Source organism: Melospiza georgiana, chromosome 2 (genome assembly GCF_028018845.1).
Source record: "Melospiza georgiana isolate bMelGeo1 chromosome 2, bMelGeo1.pri, whole genome shotgun sequence".
Classification (NCBI taxonomy): domain Eukaryota; kingdom Metazoa; phylum Chordata; class Aves; order Passeriformes; family Passerellidae; genus Melospiza; species Melospiza georgiana.
Genome location: NC_080431.1, coordinates 58555269 through 58573445, shown reverse-complemented (window position 1 = coordinate 58573445; position 18177 = coordinate 58555269). Strand labels below are relative to the sequence as shown.

Here is an 18177-nt window from a genome sequence, read left to right as displayed (position 1 = left end):
TGGTGGGGGCTGGGAGGAGGGCAGGCTTTAATTACTCCAAGATCTGCTGCAAGGGTAGCATGGTGGGGTGTAAGCAGTCCAGAGGTTTTCTTGAATCCAAGAGGACAGTCTTTCAACATAGGGGATACATTAGCTGCAAAGGTAATCTGATAAGTCTTCTACAAACAAGTAAGGAAAACCTGATCGGTGACATAAATATCAATGGTAACTTGGGCCTGCAGTGACCATGTGCTGATGGGAATTCAAGATCCTGAGAGAATCAATGAACATAAAGACCTTTGATCTCAAAGCAGATTTTGACCTGTTCAGGGATTTGCTTGACAGGATTTCATCAGAGCCTGCCCTGAAGAACAAAAAGAGACCAGGAAAGCTGACTGATCTTCAAAGACATATTCCTTAAAATGCGAGAACAGATGCATTATGGTGTTCTAGAACTTAGGCAGATTCAGTAAAGTGTCAGTCTGAGTTAATGGGGATCTCCTGATTGATCTCAAATACAGAATAGCAAGTGTACAGAAGGTGGAAGTAAAGACAGGGTAACTAGAATGAGGACAAGCTATATGAGAGGGTTACAGAGACACTGCTGCAGGGAAGAAAGGAAAAGCTCAGTCGGGATTCAAATTGGCAAAGAACCTGAAGGGTGACAAGAGCTCTTAAAGGTAAAAGAAAAGCAAGAGTAAGTAATATGTGGACTCATTGCTGAATAACTTGAAGGCAAAGTGACAAAGGATATAGAAAATGCTTAAGTACTCAGTGCTTTCTTTGTCTCAGCTTTTATTGGAAATGTGTGCTCCTAGTCCCTTCCAGTTGCAGAGTTTGTGGCAGTCAAGTGCTACTCATGCTAGAGGAAGAGTGAGCTGATGATTATTTAAACAAGCAGGGTATCCATATGCATTCAGTACTGCTGAGGGAGCTGGCTACTCTCACTACAGGGCTGTTCTATACAATCTTTGATCTTGACGATTGGGAAAAATGCAAAAATCACAATAATCTTCAGGAAGGTTGAGAAAGAAGATTATAGGAACAATAGGCTAGTCAGCATCACACCAGTTCCCAGGAAAACTGCAGAACAACTCCTCCTGGAAATAATTTCTGGTACATGAAGGAGATCAACATGTTTAGGAACAGTCAGTGTGCTTTTTCAAAATAAGACATGTCTGACTAATCTGATTGCCTTCTGGGGGTAAGGGGAGAACACTGAATGCTGTTTTACTTCATTTTAGAAAAGCTTTTGGCATAATCTCCCATAGTAGCTTCATAGAGAGGAAAGAGAGGTACTGGATGGGTGGACTACAAAGTGCATGCAGAGCTGGCTGTGGTCAGCATCTCAAAGTCCACCTGGCAGTTGTGGCAATCCTGAAGGATGGCCCGATACCTGGGCTGATTGTAAGGAAGAAGTGAAAGTTCACTGTTCCACAAGTAAGGGGGAGCCAGGAGGAGAGTACTACGACACAGGCAGCAAGACAGGAGCCTGGACAGTAAGAGCCCTGTCCAGCAGCACCTAAATAAGGCAAGCATGGTCTGGCTGTGGTATGCAGCCTCAGACATTGTGCAGTGATCACAAAGCAGGTCTGTAGTGAAGAGGAACAAGTCAAACCAGGAAAACAGTGCACAGACCAGGGTCCAAATTTGGACCATCAGGGCTCATGATCAGGCACAGGTATGGCTGCAATGCAGTGGGAGGTGCAGCTCATATGGGAGCCAAACAGGGTAGCAGCTCTCAGGTGGAGGCTGTGAGTAGCTCTCAAGAGTAGGGAGTCAGGCTTTTCTGAGACCTTGTTTCAGAGCAGTCTGGGACCACTCTGTCCAAGGATCCCAAAGGAAGGGGAACTGCCCTCTGCTGCGCTATCCCTAAGCTGACCCTGAGCACAGCAATCCAGAAGGGAGGATTTTCTCAGGGCCGTCACACTGATATTACTGCTGTCTTTATTAAAGACTAGAATGATAGGATAGAGTTCACTTTCAGTTTTGTGAATGATGTCACCAAGAGGATCAGTTGATAGGGTTTCCATCTGGAGTCACCTCAAGAGGCAGGGACACTTGCTGACGGGTAGAGCAGGAAGCAGCAGAAGCCTGCTGCCCAGCAAGGGAAAACTAAATGGTACCAAGGCAGGCAGAGGCAGACCTCATTAACCAGGATCCAGAAGGCTGAGTCATTAAATCTGGATCAGGATCAGATCTGGACAGAGTGAACAGGTGCAGCTCAAAAGTCTGCTCTCACAAGGCAGGCTGAATGCCCTGTTAGATAGGCCCATAGTCAAACCAGACGTTCTGGGCCAGGGTCCAGATTAAAAAGGTGCAAGGTGTACATCTACAGATGTAGATGCTACACAACAGCAATGTAGCACAGGCAGGGCACAGCAATACACCCTCTGCTAGGAAGCAGTTCCCAGGGGAATGGAGGGGTATGCCCTCATTTCTGTCTTGCTTTGCTATAACTCTTACAATGAGGGAGCTGACCTCGGACTGAGCCAGCTAGATTCCCCAGCTCAGCCAACTAAATTACTAGAAAGGGGGAATGTGCTCAGGAACCTGGCAGCATCTCATGAAATTCAGCAAAGGCAAATGCAAAATCCTGCATCTGGGAGATAATGTTTAATGGCACAGGCTGACTATCTAGAATGAAGATTTGTAGAATGAACCTAGGTTGAGGATGATGAGTGTAAAAAAGCAGTGCAGTTCTGCAGCAATGCAAGCTTAAACACAAATAGGATTGCATTAGTAAGAACATAACCAGCAGGTTAGTTGACGTGCTTATTCTCCTCTCCCTGGCGCTTGCAAGACTACATTTGGAGAGTTGTGTCAAGTTTGGGTATCTGCAGTATAACAAACACATTGAAAAACTGGCAGAGTCCATCAGAGTCATCAAGATAGTTAGGAAATGAGAGCACAGGACAAACAAATAGAGTTTGAAAGCACTGGGCTTATTCATTTGTAATAAAAGAAGGCTGGGTGACAGCTAATTGCTGTCTTCAACTATGCAGTAGGTGAAGACAGAGTAGATGGAGCCAGCCTGCTTGGATATACACAGTGTAGGAGAGGCAATGAACAAAAATTGCAGGAGAACAAATTACTGATAATTACAAGGAGAAAAAAGTCACCATGAGTATGGCCTAACACTGGACGAAGATTTCCAGAGAAACTTCAACTCTGAAGATATACAAAACTTGATTGGATAAGAGTTCTTCAGCAATCTAAGTTACTCACAGTGTTGAGTATTGGAGAGGTCAGGGAAAGGAGATTTAGAACAGGTCAGCTTCCAAGGACCCTGACAGCCTAAATCTATGTCATGCACCTCATTGTCAGTTCAGATTCTAGAAATCTTTTAGAATGTATTTTGAAAACAATACTTAGAATCATGGTCTGTATGTAATTTTTATTATACAGTTACAATAAACCTGTAAATACTGTTCACTGTAATGAAGAATAGATATTGATGTCTCACCGTCCACATGGAAAATGGTGCCATGTGGGCTTCTGCAGGGTTGACCAAGATTTGATGCCATATAATAATGTCATTAATGATCTGGATGATGGAATGCAGTGTGTGCTTATTAAATCTGCAAACAATGCTAAGCTGGAAGCAACTGTGTACATTGGAGGACAAGATTAGAATTCAGAATGATCTTGACAAACTGTAGGAATGGTCTGAGAAAAACAGGATGTTATTGAACAGACACAAATGTGGGGCATTACTTTTAGTAGACATACTAAATTGCTCAAATACAGGATGTGCCTCATCCAGCTTGTTTGTACTTTTGCTGAACATGATTCAGGGGCAACAGAAGATCACAAGCTGAGTAAAAGTCAACAATGTCATGTTGCAGCAATAAAAGCAAACAACACTGACATTTTTTTCTTTAAAAGTTGTAATCTACAAGACATGAAAAATAATCTTTCCCCTCTTCACAGTACTGCAGGGTCTCAGCTGTAGTAGCCAGCACAGCTTTAAGCACTACCTCAGTAAAGATGCTGAAAAATTAACACAAGATCATGACTAAGCCCTATTGGGATTCTGATGACAGGGTAATAATTTTGACTTACTTTCTTGGTGAAACTTTAAACATCCAGAAATGCATCCTTTTCCCAGTATCACATCCCTTCTTTTATGGTCATAGCTGGAAATCATTAAGCCATTATCAATAAAATACTCAAACAGGTAATGTGAAAGCAAGGTAAAATAAATAATGCTTGGGAATCGAGGAAGAAGTGCTCCACAGCTCTTTCTTTCCTAGGGGATAGATGGCTTTCTTTTTTTGTGGTGGCATTTTTTGGGTTTTTTTGGCAGTAATGTCAGAAAACAAAAGAACTATCCTGAATAACATCTTTTCATTTTAGTGAAAGCAAATGAAAAACTAAACAAATTCCTTTGGACAAATCCTGCCTGCATTTTCACACAGAAAACTCAAAAATCAGTTGCTTTGCAGGAATATAACAAACATGTTTACTAGATGTTTTTTTCTTTTTTTTCCTAAACTATTTCCAGAGTTACGGATATAGTAGCAAAATACATAAACCAGGAAGATAATAATGGAATCATTAAATCATGGAATAGCTCAGATTGGATAGGACATCCACAGATGACCTGGTCCTGCCTTTTGTGGGAAAGAGAGCCTAGATGAGATTATCTAGCACCTTGTCTGATTGCATCTTGAAAACCTCTAGTGATGGGGATTCTGCCACATCCCTGGGGATGTTGGTCCAACTAATGAGTGCTCTCAATGAAAAAAAAAAATTCTTATGTCAATTTTCCCAGTAAAACTTGTATCCACTGCCACTTGTCTTCTCCACAGGATTCCTTGTCAAGGAGTCTCTGTCTTCATTGTAGATGGTCTTTATGTACTGGAATACTGTGATGAGGTCTCCCCTGAGCATCCTCTTCTCCACGGAGAAAATATGTAAGTCCTTCTGCCTTTCCTTGTGGGGTGTGTTCTCCAGTCTGTGACCGCCTTTGCAGCCCTGGTTTGGACCCTTTTCAGTCTGTCCATATCTTTCTTGAATTGTGGTGCCTAGAGTGGAACTCTGGCTGCATCCTGACAAATGCTGAGTAGAGTGGGAAATAGTGTAAAATAATACTCAGGAACATTATCAGGTTCCTGCTGATAATATCAATGATGTATCAATAAATTGTTCAGTGCTCCCTGATAATGAAATTTGGCCATCAAGTGCATATACGTTGTTGAGATAAACTACTGTATTAATTTTAACCCTTCTGTTCAACTCTCCTCCTTGGTGTACTATAAATGTTAAGTCCTTAAAGGTACAATTTAATTGCATTTGGTTAGAAATGTGTTTCTAATAAAACACAAGAGCTTGGGATCCTTTTTGTCTCCTATTGTTGTTCATACTCCAGCATAGAGACAAAGTGTGTGAACAACATCCTTTCTCTCTAAGCATTTATTTGGTTTCAAGTAGCTAAAGTGAAAGCATGCAGAGCACATAAACATAATTTGTTGATGAATTAGGTCTTTTTCTTCAACAAATATACGCTTCATAGCAACAATTAGTTCATTGCATTATGGCAGTGTTTCCACCAAAAGTTAATTTCCATTATCTGTTATTGTCTATATACATACTAAAAGAAGCATGTCAGAAGTAACAATAATTCACATATTTTCAACCCTAATTAGAGTTTGGATTTTTTTTTAAACTATGTTATGCTAAAAAAAGCTCATAGAAATCCAGTTGTAAAAATGTCTTGGACTAACATTGGCAGAATTGACTGATTTCTCTGGGATTTGGCCACAGTGATGATCAACAAAGGATAACTCTTAAAGTTAGCTGGCAGCGTGGTGTCCTGCATGAATAAAAGAGTGCTTGACAAAGAGGAGAATATAAGGAGAGGAGAGAAGACCAGTAGGGCTTTTCTTAAGATCGCAACTGTTGTTCTGAAAGTAGATCTTTACAGGCCCTCATGTTACTACATTCCCATTATGCAAGAACAAACAACATAGATTGAGGCATCTACAGACCAAGGAGTCGACACATCAATATCAATGATACGAAAAATCAGTTATGGACGATCAGCAAAGGGGTCAATATTAATAATTGACCTTCATAATAACTATTCTAATAATAACATCAATGCTGAAAATGATTGTATTAATTTCACTACTAAAAAGGCTGTCATGGTTGCACTCGCAAAGTATAAGAAATATGAGAATAAAATGTCCAAATGGAATAAGCAGCTCAAACTCATGGTTTTAAAGGACGTAAAGATGCTGATTTGTGAACACAATAAACTCTTTCAAAACCAAGAAGCTAAGCTATGTGTTACTGCAACAAATTGTGTTGTGTGTTTTCTGTAATAAAACATACAAATCCTGCTATTTACGTGTCTGCACATTTTACTATGATTATACCTCAATAAAAGCAATTAATATAAAAAAAGAAAAGTTGAATAGATATTAATACATATCTTCATTTAAAAGTAAAAGTTCTGTTTTATGTAGATCTGGTTACTGTTCAACTACTTCTCAGACTATTATGACTTTTTACACTAAAAGCTAATGTTTAATGAATTCTTCTCAGTAGAATTCATAACTATCAGAAGAAATATAATTTCTGTTCTATTTTTAGTCCTCTAAGTGTAAAAATTAGAGAGATTAATATAGATTAATATTAATTTCTTATAGAAAATAACTATATTTTTCAAAATTTCTACTGAATTATTTGGAGCACCTATTGCAATAAAACCAAAATATCTCCTTGAAATCATACCCTCTCCATCTGCTTCATTGTGATGGAAATGTAGAGAATCTCATTTGGAAGGTCTGTTATGGTGTTTCTGAAATTGCACATGATATAAAAAAACTTGCCTGAAGAAATACATAAAAGGTATTTTTTTAGTATTACTCTCTTTCAAGAATAAAGTTAGAAATTGCATAAAAAGCATGTAGAAATTATTTACAGTCAGAGTGGAAAAATATCTTACCAGTAAAGGTAAAAAAAAATCTTTTTCTTTACCTCTGCTTTAATGTATCCTGTCATGTGGAAGTTAAAAACAGTGAATGAAACACATCTGAGCTGTGTGGTGCAATTGACATGCTGGAGGGACGGGAAGCCATCCACAGGGACCTTGGCCAGCACGATAGGTTGGCCTGTGCCATCCATGTGAAGTTCAACATGGACAAGTGAAGGACAAGTGCAAGGTTCTGCACCTGACTCAGGCCAATCCCAAGCACAAACACAGGCTCAGCAGAGAATGGGTTGAGGACAGCCCTGAGGAGAAAGGCTTGGGGGGTGCTGGTGGAGGAGAAATTGCACATGAGCCAGCAACGTGCACTCACAGCCCAGAAAGCCAAACATACCCTAGGCTGTGTCCAAAGCTGCTTGGCCAGCAGGTCAAGGGAGAGGATTCTCCACCTCCACTCTGCTCGGGTGAGATCACATCTGCAGTACTGCGTCCATCACTGGTGCCCCAAACACAAGAAGGACATGGACCTGTTGGAGCAAGACCAGAGGAGGGCCATGATGCTTCAAATGACTGGAGCACCTCTGCTACAACAACAGGCTGAGAGAGCTGGGGTCATTCAACCTGGAGAAAAGACAGCTCTGGGGAGAGCTTATAGCATTTTCCAGAACCTTAAGGGGGTCTATAGGAAAGCCAGAGAGGGATAATTCAAGAGGGAATCTAATCACAGGACAAGGGGGAATGGCTTTAAGCTGAAAGAGGGTAGGTTAACGTTAGATGTTAGGAAGAAAGTCCACTGTGAGGGTGGTGAGACACTGAAATGTGTTGCCAAGAGAAATTTTGGATGCCCCATCCCTGGAAATGTTCAAGGTCAGGCTGTGTAGTGAGTGGTATCCCTGTCCATGGAAGAGGCTTGGAAGTATATGATCTTTAAGGTCCCTTCAAACTCAAACCACTCCATGATTCTATTTAGTGCAACCCATATGCATAGCAGGGAAAATTTACATGCTGTGATGGCCTTTCTGTTTATATTTGCCAGTTTGTTTTTTTTTATAGCTTACAAGAAATCCTGGTTTTCAAGAGAAAGGGGCTAATAGCACTTCCTGATCCTGGCACAGGAACAAATCACATTATCCTTACTCATGAGAATAATCTAATTAAACACAACAGGAGTCCTCATATGGACACGGTAAAGCAAGCATCATTTTGATGCCACAGTGGCAGACAAATGAAAATTCTCTTCTTCTTTCAAACATGGTTCAGTTCTGATCTATATAATTTCATTATTTAAAAACCCACTTTTTTTGTAAGAGTCGGTGTAAATATATGCCTGAACAGAGCAGCCCCTATTTACTGAAATAGTTCCATGTTTTGTAGCCAAGAGTCTGTCTTCTAAAGCATGTTCTGTCAAGCTTTCACAGTTGAGTGATTACATAATCTTTTTACCCCAAAAATGAAGTAGTATTGCTAGAATTTATTTTAGAACTGAAATAAAATTTGAGCTGAAACTTTAAACTTTATTTGTCAGTTTTATTTTCTTCCCCATCTGCTTGTGGCAAACATTGGAGAATGGATAAAGGTCTTTTTCTTTGTTTTTGATATTATATTTGAGACCACCTTCTGGCATTTATGGAGAATGGAATCTGAGAAAACCTGAAGAATATCACAGAAAAAAAAATTCCTGTCAACTATTACAGCTGAGGGAAAAGTATGCCCTGGAAGCAAAGGGATTGCTTTCTCTCATTTCAGTGGGGAGCAAGTCTTGTAAAAGGTACAGGAAGAGAAAGGATCAGATCCTGTCATCATCCTGTTTTTGTGAAGGATGAAGGCATTCATAGAATCCTTCTACCCCTGCCACACTTAGTCTCATCTGTGTCAATGACTGATCTTGCACACTGACCTAAAAATGGCTACAATTATGCAAATTCTATGATTTGCTAATGCAGAACACCTTGCTGGACTGAGATCCAACTAAACATGAACTAAATTCTCACTGAGAAATTCACAGTCTTTGGAAGGAAAATGTCAATATCAAGAAGATGAGACAGACAATATTTTTAAATAAAATATATGAATCCTGTTGTATAGCATTTGTTGTGTACGTACTCTTACTTTAATTTTCAGTCTGATGAGGTGCTAGAATGGAAGCAAATGAACACCAGAGCTGCAATTACTAAAGGGCTGAGATTAATGTTTCAAATTTGTTTTTCTTTCAGAATGCCAGTGCTACAATAATGTTCACATGAGTTGATGAATGGCTCACCTCAATGAAAGTTTGCTTATCAAAAACAAACACTGTTGATTAGAGAAGACAGCTACTTCTTAACAGCGCTCCAGCTTATAAAAATAAAGAAAACATGATTTTGAAAAATTTATTTGTAAAACCAAATATGAGTTTAAGAACCAAAAGAAGTCTCTGCTATTAAATATATTGTTGGGAATTAACTTTCTTCTAATGTTTTTTTTTTCCTAATACTACGCATAGTGTATTATGCGATTTCAGCAGTAAAATGTTAACCACTTTTAAAGAAATTCATTATTGCAATTTTATCAGAAATTTAGTGTGGAGGAATGCATTGACAGTTGTGTATGGAACAGCTGTGTTCAGGAGTTAGGTACACGGGCAAATGATGGAGTCTTCCATGAGGAGTAGCATGAAGTGAGGAATGGAAAATAAAATGTATCAAATTATATTTTGTTATCCTGTTTTGTTGTGGAAAAAAAAGTTTATGAGGTTATGTGGTATTAGTTCATCCATTCCACCATGAAGATGAACAAGTCACTGACAAATTTTAAGCAATTTTAACAATGGATCTCAACGCTTTGAAGTTATTTTGGGATTTGTGAAAATCAGTAAGTCAATAGAGATCAAATTTAATATACCTACCAGTAGGAGAGCAATTATAACAGCTTCCTACCCATTTGGCAAGGACAGGCAGTAACTATGAGATGAATCGGAACAAGAAAACCAGTCAACCCATGAGCCAACATGAAGTTTCAACCAACAATACTATTTATAGCAACATGTCTCACCATACAGACGTTGTAGATGGGAGAATAACCAAGACAACTGACTGCTGTGGGTTAGCTCCTGAATGCGTTACAATTTTAAGTGTTACAGAGTTCTAGGCTTAGGCTTCAGTTTTGCAAAAGAGGTCATGTATTCCTGAAAGTAGTTTAGTGAGTGTGCATTCAGCTTTGCTAGTTCTGCTGCTGATGAGAATGGAATCTTTGGCACCTCCATGAATATAAAAAATGGCTGGTGCAAATTGTAAAGGAATTCCTTCCAAGAAAATTTGTGCTTTCTTATCTTTCATTAATGACCTTTTGGGTTTTCTTCACATCTTTTTCAGCCTTCTGAAATAATGTTGGTTCTGTGTTTCACAGCTAACCACTGTTTTAGTCATGTCTATATATCCGGGCTATACACACTGACAAGCACCTATGGACTTTGGCAAAAAAGTAAATGTATCATACTGTATCTCCATGTACATAGAGCAAACGCATCTTAGTACAGAGCTGAGGCATCCTCATTCTTTCGGTGGAGCTTACAGCAGCTGCTGTAATCTAGGAGGATGTACTGATCCAGTTCTGCTGATTCATCGTGTTTTTACAGTTTATTACCTAGAGCTGGATATAAGGAGGACCAGCAATCCAGCCAAAACCCCAAGTTTGGGACAACAGAAGAGTCAGGGTGAATGGTGTTCTAGGACTAGGGGGCAAGCTTTGTTGCAAAATCCAACTTTGTGATGAGCATCAATATAAAGCCAAGAACATCTTGTTTAACAGGTATGGATTAACTCCAACACACATAGAGCAAATATATACAACTTTATTCAACGCATACAACAACAATTAAAATAATTTGAGTATCCTCAAAGCATCGGAGGTACTTCTGTTTCTCTAGTACTGGAGAGACTTGACAAAAATGCTCATTGCCATGAGCATCACTGCAATCAGGGGGCATGGGAAAGCTGATGTTGACTGGACATCGTTGTACCCAACACCACCACCGAGCAAGAGCAGTGCCCGAGGGCCGTGGGCAGCGCAGGGCGCTCAGCCGCGGGGCCTGGGGGCGGCGAGAGGGCGGCACCTCCCGTTATCGGCAGCGCCGGCGCCGCCCGCCCCTCCCGCAGAGGGCGCCCTGGGGCGACGGGGCGCGGCCGGGCGGGCGCACGGGGGCTCCACCCTGTTCCTTCGGGCGGCCCTGCGAGACCTCCCCGAGCGGAGGGCGGCGGCCCGCGGCGCCCGGGGTGAGGCGGCGGCGCGGCGGCCCCGCGCACCTGCTCACCTGTGCCCCGGCCGGCTGGGGGGGCCCGGCCCGGCCACTCCCCCGACGGGCTCGGCGCAGGCGCCCTGGCGGCTACCGCAGGCAGGGGGCGGCAACATGGCGGCGTGAGCGGCGGCGGGTTCGGCTCCACAACAACAGCGGCAGCGGCATCGCTCGCGCCGCCGCACGCCCCGCGCGCCGCTCGCCCCCGCCGGGCCGCACCGCACCGCGCTCGGCGCCGCCCGCGCCCCCGGCCCCGCGGCAGGGAGGCGGCCCCGGCCGGGCAGTCCTCGGCTAACGGGGCATCGGCGCCCATAATAATCCCTCATTATAGCGGAGCGGGGGAGCGGCTCCTGGGACGGTGCCGGCGCCTCGGGCCGGCTCCCTGCGGCCCCGCCGGGTGCGACTGCGGTGGATGCGCGGCTCGGCCCGGCCGGGCGGGGAGGAGGCGGCGGCAGGTGCCTGTAACGGCGGGGGGTAAATGGCGAGCGAGAAGCCGGTGTCGGGGCCGGACCCGCAGCCCGCGGGACTTATCTCCGTCGGGGCCGGCGGTGGAGGCGGCGGCGGAGGCGGCGGCAGCAGCAGCGTCGCGGTGATGGGGGAGCTGAGGGCGTCGGGCTCCGGGTCCGTGGTGCTCCCCGCAGGGATGATTAACCCGTCGGTGCCGATCCGCAATATCCGGATGAAATTCGCCGTCCTCATCGGACTCATCCAGGTTGGGGAGGTCAGCAACCGGGACATCGTGGAGACGGTGCTGAACCTGGTAAGCGGCCGGGCACCCCGCCCCGGTGACGCCCCGGCGGGCACTGGCCCGCGCAGCCCACCTCCTGCCGGGGCTGCCCCTGCGCCCCTCCGCCCCTGTGCCGCCGGCAGGGACCGCAGCCTCCCAGCCCCCGTGTCCCTCCTACACGTACGGCCCTTCTCCAGCCATCCTTCCTTCCCAAACTCCTCGTTAATCCCGCGACCTGCTCATCTCCTCGTCCGTCGTGCGTGTGACAGAAGCCCCCTCAGCGCTCCCTAAACTCTAGGCAGGACCCTACCTAGACCAGACAGGCCACTCTTCCCCTTCCCAGTGCCTCGTCCCTGCCGCCTCCTGCAGAAGTGTAGTGTGTGCAATTTACAGCGAGAAAAATAAGGAGATTAAGTAATTTGCAATTTCGTGTTATGGACGCTGCCCTTTAACCTAGTAGCTTCCTCTTGAGACGAAGAGTGACATGAATGTAGTATCTGGTTTTAATTGAAAAGCATTAAAAACCCCAGCCTGAGCTGGTATCGTTTTTGGTGGCTGAAACATGTGAAGGGTTTTAACCCTGTTAGATCAGAGCTAGTTGAGCAATTTACGTGGAGGAAGGGGGGGAAGGGAGATTTTTGCAAGGATTTAATACGCTTTAATATTTGTAATAAAGAGTTAGTTGTATTGCAGTATTGTATTGGGTTGCCCAAGTCTTAATAACCTGCTCTGTTTCCAAGCCACATTCTTGTCTGCAAAAGTAAGTGTTGTTGCTACTTTGGTCCAAGGTCTGTGCATTGCAAAATACTATTGTACAGAGGTAAATAGCTGAAACAAGGAGAAAATGCTAAAATGTAGCTCCTTAGTCAGCTGCTCACTTCATGGAGTGAAAGAGTTACTGCAGGACTGTATGACTTAATGTTTTTGCGCTACCTACACCAAAGCCTGAGGAACCTACAGAAGCCAAGCGAGTGCATCTAAAAATGAATCACTTTCAATTATGTGCAATTTGGTGCTGTTCCTGAATGCAAGATTTGCTGCAGCACAGCTTTTGAAGCAGTTCAGTCAATGAAATACCCTCAAATTTTGCATAAAATAGGATAGAAAAATGATTGCTCATAACTGAATGGTAATTAATTGAAACTGCCTTTGTTTCAAATGAGTTTAATGCTCCTAATCTCCAGTCATTTTATACAAAGTCATGTAAAGAATATATTTTGTTTCAAACACTTTAGAAAGGTGTATTCTTCTGTCTGACAGTTATTTGCATTTGACCTAGCACAGACTGAATGGAAAAGCTGCAGCATGCAGGGAAGGACGTAATTTGGTCAAATCATTTTAATATTAAGGCAAATCTGAACACACAGGGTTAAAACTGATAGTTTTGTGAATATGTCAAAACAGTGATCTGGTATATTTCCCATTCATCTCTACAAGCTGTTTGACAGCTTGAAATGTGACTTGTAATTTTTATTTTTGTTCTTTGTATGTGTGGTACAAGTATGGTACAAGTAATCATAACTTCCTTGGTTTATTACCCATTTCTTTAAATGTAGCACTCAAAATAATTTAATGACATGCAGTTATTTTAGTAACTGGCTTTGTGTAGATCATGACAAAGATGTTTAATCCTTTTCTAATTTTCTTTCTTCTTTCATTCTTACTGATATTTAAGCTCATTTTAATTCTGGCTGTTAGTGCACCAGCAACTGGATTAACATTGCCTTAAGGTTAAGAGTATGGTTTGGTATCTATGTGGAGGATATCCATTGCTTGCATGTAAGATAGACCTACTAATCAGTTCCTGTTGCTGAAAACAATGTTTATATTTTAAAATAAACACAAGAGTGTTTAACAGTTCTCTCAGCCCTGGGAGATGTATATGAATGTGAAACTGCTTTTGAGTCTGCTGCAGCAGCGTTGCATCCTGGATCAGTCATTACTTAACAGATGGACTCTAATATACAACAGTCACTCTTCCCAAAGCAGAGAGAGGCTGTATTGTGTCTATAATTTTTTTTTCCTTAGGGCAGTAAATGCTTCAAAATTAGGTTTTTCTATTTTAAACCTAATTTACTCACATGTGAAACAAGCAGTGAATATGGCAGATATAAAGTAAAACTGATGGCATATTCCTAAACTACTAAACATCATCTCATTCTGTATTAAGGATTTTAGTAGCGACTTAAATTAAGGTGCATTTTTCTGTTTTAGAAGCATTCTTCAGTGGGTAGCTGGGGGTAGAGAGAACTATTTGATTTGGTAGTTTTGTTGTTTTGGTTTTTTTCAGTCTTTACCTGTACTACTCCTGAATGACTTTTGATGCAGGTGTGATAATGAGTGAACAGTGATCTTGTTTTGATACATCAGTTGATATGTTAAGTCGTTCAGAGAAATGTAACTTACATTATGCCATATTGGGTTGCTATAAGCCATTTGGTAATAGCTTTATAGTATAAGAATTTTGCATGGCTGAGATGTTTTATTATCAGAGAGAATCAGAAGTTAAAGTTGGAGATGCCTTTTAAATTTTCTTATCAGAGTTTATTGCTGTCTTTTGTGTAAAGCTTAAATAAATCTGTTTACTCTTCCTGCATCTGCATGGAAGCAGCAGTAAATGTCCGCGACAAAACTTTTTTCTGGTGTGCCCTTGTCATGGAGGTCGTCACCCTTCTTTCTTGTGAAGCTGGGCTTTTAGGGTTTCTCTTGAAGAGTTTTTACCTTTGCATGTTTGTTTTGGTGGCCCACACTGTAATCTCTAGTGCTGGATTTTGGATTTAACTCATGTAGTACCTTGTGATACTGATGGACGTAGTGATTTATTGTATCTATGAGGTGAGGAAGTGTATTTTTTACAGTGTAGGAAATATTTGTGGTCCAGTATATTGTTGTATTTTCAGCTTTGCCAAATCTTAAGTGTCAGATCAGACAGTAGTTTGTTCTTGAGCATTCCTCCATGTTTGTGAGATTAGTTGTTTCTCTTAATGCTTTTCTTAGTGTTTCCTCAGAACATGCTGTGTTCAGAGTTCTGTTAAACTGGTCAACTTGTTCAGCAGAGTGTCACTTTGTAGAATATCTAGTATTACTTGTGTTATTTTTCATTGTTTAACATTATTGTGAAAGACAGTGGAGAGAGGGTTCAGCCCTTCATATGCCAGTGCCTATGAAGGACTCAGTTGTCCTTAGAAAGACCTGATGGTGTTAGTACTGTGAAGGTCGGAAGATCTTAAGAATCTAGGAGCTGAAAGGGTTTTTAGAATGATTTTATATAATATTGTATTATTTTTTACATTTCTGGAAGTAGGAGGGAATGTCTCATTGTATCACATGCATTCTTCTGTGATGGTGCTGATTTTGGTTTTGGTCCATGGGTTTAGTGTGAATTCCCAGGCTGAGCATGCTCTAAGAGATGTGTGTTCACTGACCCTTGTGTACTGCAAAGCACCAAACTAGAAAGGGCTTTCCATAAAAATTGTGTAATCCTCTAATTCCTCTAAGGGATTTCTCTTTGGGGATATTTTGATACCATTCTGTGCTTCTGTTGTTGAGGAGGCCCCTTTGAACAGCTCTGTTAGTTTTCTTAGGGTGCTCTCAAGGATGCTGTTATTGCATGGGAGATGTTCACATTGCTATTAGACTGATGTCTAAAACCAAGTTCTGTACCATGTGCTCCAGAAAATGTGATGTTAAAGTGGAAGTGGGTCAGTCTGTCTACCTATTCTTCTACTTTGTCTGCTTTTTTTTGTTCTTATTTCCTACAAAAAAGTTTCCACATATGGCTTTAATTAGTTTTCTTTGATATACCTTGATTGGTCTTCTATTATTTTACTGACTTGCTTTCTCAATTCTCTGCTTTTCCAGTGTTTTTGCGGTCTTGGGAGTTTTTTCTTCAGTGTACATTTTGAACTGACTCTTATTTGGCCATCTTTGATCAAACGTAACTATATGATTTGCATTGTTCCTTAGCTTTTAAGAACCTTTCTGTGTTCCAGTTTGAATTTCCTAGCATCTGCGATTTTGGGTTTTGTAGTGCTGATTGTATGGCAGTACACAGTAAGCAAGGTGAACAGGAAGCTGAATGATAATAAAAAGTTGTGACTGGTGCTGAAGCAAGCTGCTCATTTTGCCTGTGCATCTTGAGCAGATGACGTGATGCAGATGTGAACAGATTTCAATCTGATACAGGTGTAGCTGACCAGGGTTCTCCTTGTGCAATCTGCAAAGCTTTTATATGGGTTTTGTCAGGCTAGAGAGTGCTTGTAAGAAGTAGGTCAAACACCAGGCTTAGTTCAAAAAGTCTTTTTCTGTTCTTGTTGACTGCAGCCCACACTTCTGCCTAGCTCTTCTCGTTTTCTTGGCTGTTCCATCCTACTTCAGTGTTAGTCACCCATCACAAGAGGTAAGCCGGTTTTTAGTGCTCTGTCACATTGTGTACTCGTAGGAGTGGCATTTGCAGTTTCAGAGCAAATGGGTTGAATTATGTGAGAGATCCTTCTCTCCCTGCAGGCTTTCTGTAGTAGTAGCCATAAGGAAAAATGTAAAGGGAGGCCTGTGTCAGAGATGTTTTGGGCTTTTTTTTCCTTTGATATTTCTTTTCTTCAGAGATTGGTTAAGGGTTTTCTTATGCTATAGCTGGCTTTGGTATCTGAGTTCTTTGAATCCATTTATAGTTTTGGTTGCTGCACTGTCCCATGGCACATTCTACTTACAGGTGGGGAGGAAGAAACACTTTGTTCATTGGACAGTGTTGTAGTCTGAGAAAGTGTGGCCCTCCTGAGCTGTAGCCTCTGTCATATGACTTGTTTTTTTTTTGTGGAACTAGCTTTGCAGGCTGGAGAATCTTATTCCATTTCTTAGTGTAACCTTTCTCATTTTGAGTGTAATTCTCTGCTGATAGATGGTACTAATCAAAAAAGTGAAGTTTAGGGAAATTTCAAAGTTAGGATTTTTTTGGGGCTTTTGCTTATGTGCTTTTTGTGTGAATTTTGGTTTAGGTAATACTTAACTGAAGGTGGCAGTCCTTGTCCAAGTTGCTGTCTGTGCCACTGGCCTCTTGGTATCCTGCTCATCTATCCAACTAATCTCTGTTTGGGCATTGCTGTACAAGCTACCAGAACAGTATGAAAAGAGAGTATCTAATGTGAGAGTTTGTCATAACATTCCATGGGCAGCTACTTTAGAGTACTGTAGCTCTTGTCATTATTTAATGCTTCTGTGAAAAACTTAGTTTTCATTACAGAAAATCTTTGAATGACTGAATGCTCATTTAATTATTTTATTATAACTGATTTTTGGGGGCTTTTTTATCTCATCTTTGACAGTAGGTGTTTATGGCTGAAATTTTTTTTCAATTCTTCTATCACTCATAAAGCACTAATGGTATCTCAGCAGGTGGCTTGGAATCTGCTGTAGTTCTTGTATGATGGGTTGATATATTTCTATAGGTGATAACTTTTAAAAATCTGTCATGTTGGCATGTAACTGAATGTTCCTTAATGCTTAACTCTGAATAGCTATTTTCTTCTTAGCTTTACATCTTGATTTTACTTCTCACTTGTCTTTACAGGATTCAATTAATGGATAAGGGAGGCGAATACCTAGAGACTTTTTTATTTTTGTCACACTGAAATAATAAAGTTGTGAGACTTCTATGGAAAAAACACCTGCAATCCTTGGCCTTTCCCCCTTCTCCCTCCTGAGACCCTACCTGTGTTTTATCCCTTTGCACCAAGCAAAGGGTTAGCACCTTTCTCTATCAAGATGCTATTTTTATGAAATTGTGACCTGATTCCCCATTTAAGCCATGTGTTTTACAAGACTAAGCATTTAGCTGGGTATTCAGTTACACACTGGTCGTTCTCTCTGCCCTCTATCTTTTTCCCTGTCCCTGCTTTCAGATGAGCACTCCAAGGGGTAGAAGTTGGGGCTGTGGCAAGGCTGAGGTCTAAGAGGCTGTGGTGCAGTTTTTTCTTTCATGTTAGTGCTTTTCAGTGTGTTCAGTGTTTCATATGTCTCAAATATATGAAACACTTTCTATATTGCATCTTTAAAAAAACCAACAAAAAACTAACACCCAAAACCTGCATAATCATCTCTGAATTCCTTTCAAAGTGTTTGTTCCCCTTCTGCACTGTATTGAATGTAGTCAGAGTGGAATGAAATCTGTGATTGGGTTAGTAACAAAACAGAATATTTTCTGATAAATGCTCTGTACAGTATTAAGAGAATGTTAACTTAATAAGCTATCTAAGCTATTTTAAATCA

The 18177-nt window shown here is 41.5% G+C and overlaps 1 protein-coding gene across 4 annotated transcripts in view; it reads left to right on the top strand.

Moving 5' to 3' along the window:
* Window positions 1-11649: 11649 nt before the first annotated feature.
* The window catches only part of NBEA (neurobeachin), a 452410-nt gene continuing 445882 nt past the window's right edge, over window positions 11650-18177 (top strand). For all 4 annotated transcript variants that reach the window (XM_058019299.1, XM_058019300.1, XM_058019298.1 and 1 more), the window contains exon 1: window positions 11650-11946. In XM_058019299.1, the coding sequence (XP_057875282.1) occupies window positions 11665-11946 (282 nt within the window). In that variant the 5' untranslated portion in view covers window positions 11650-11664. The remainder of the gene's footprint in view (window positions 11947-18177) is intronic.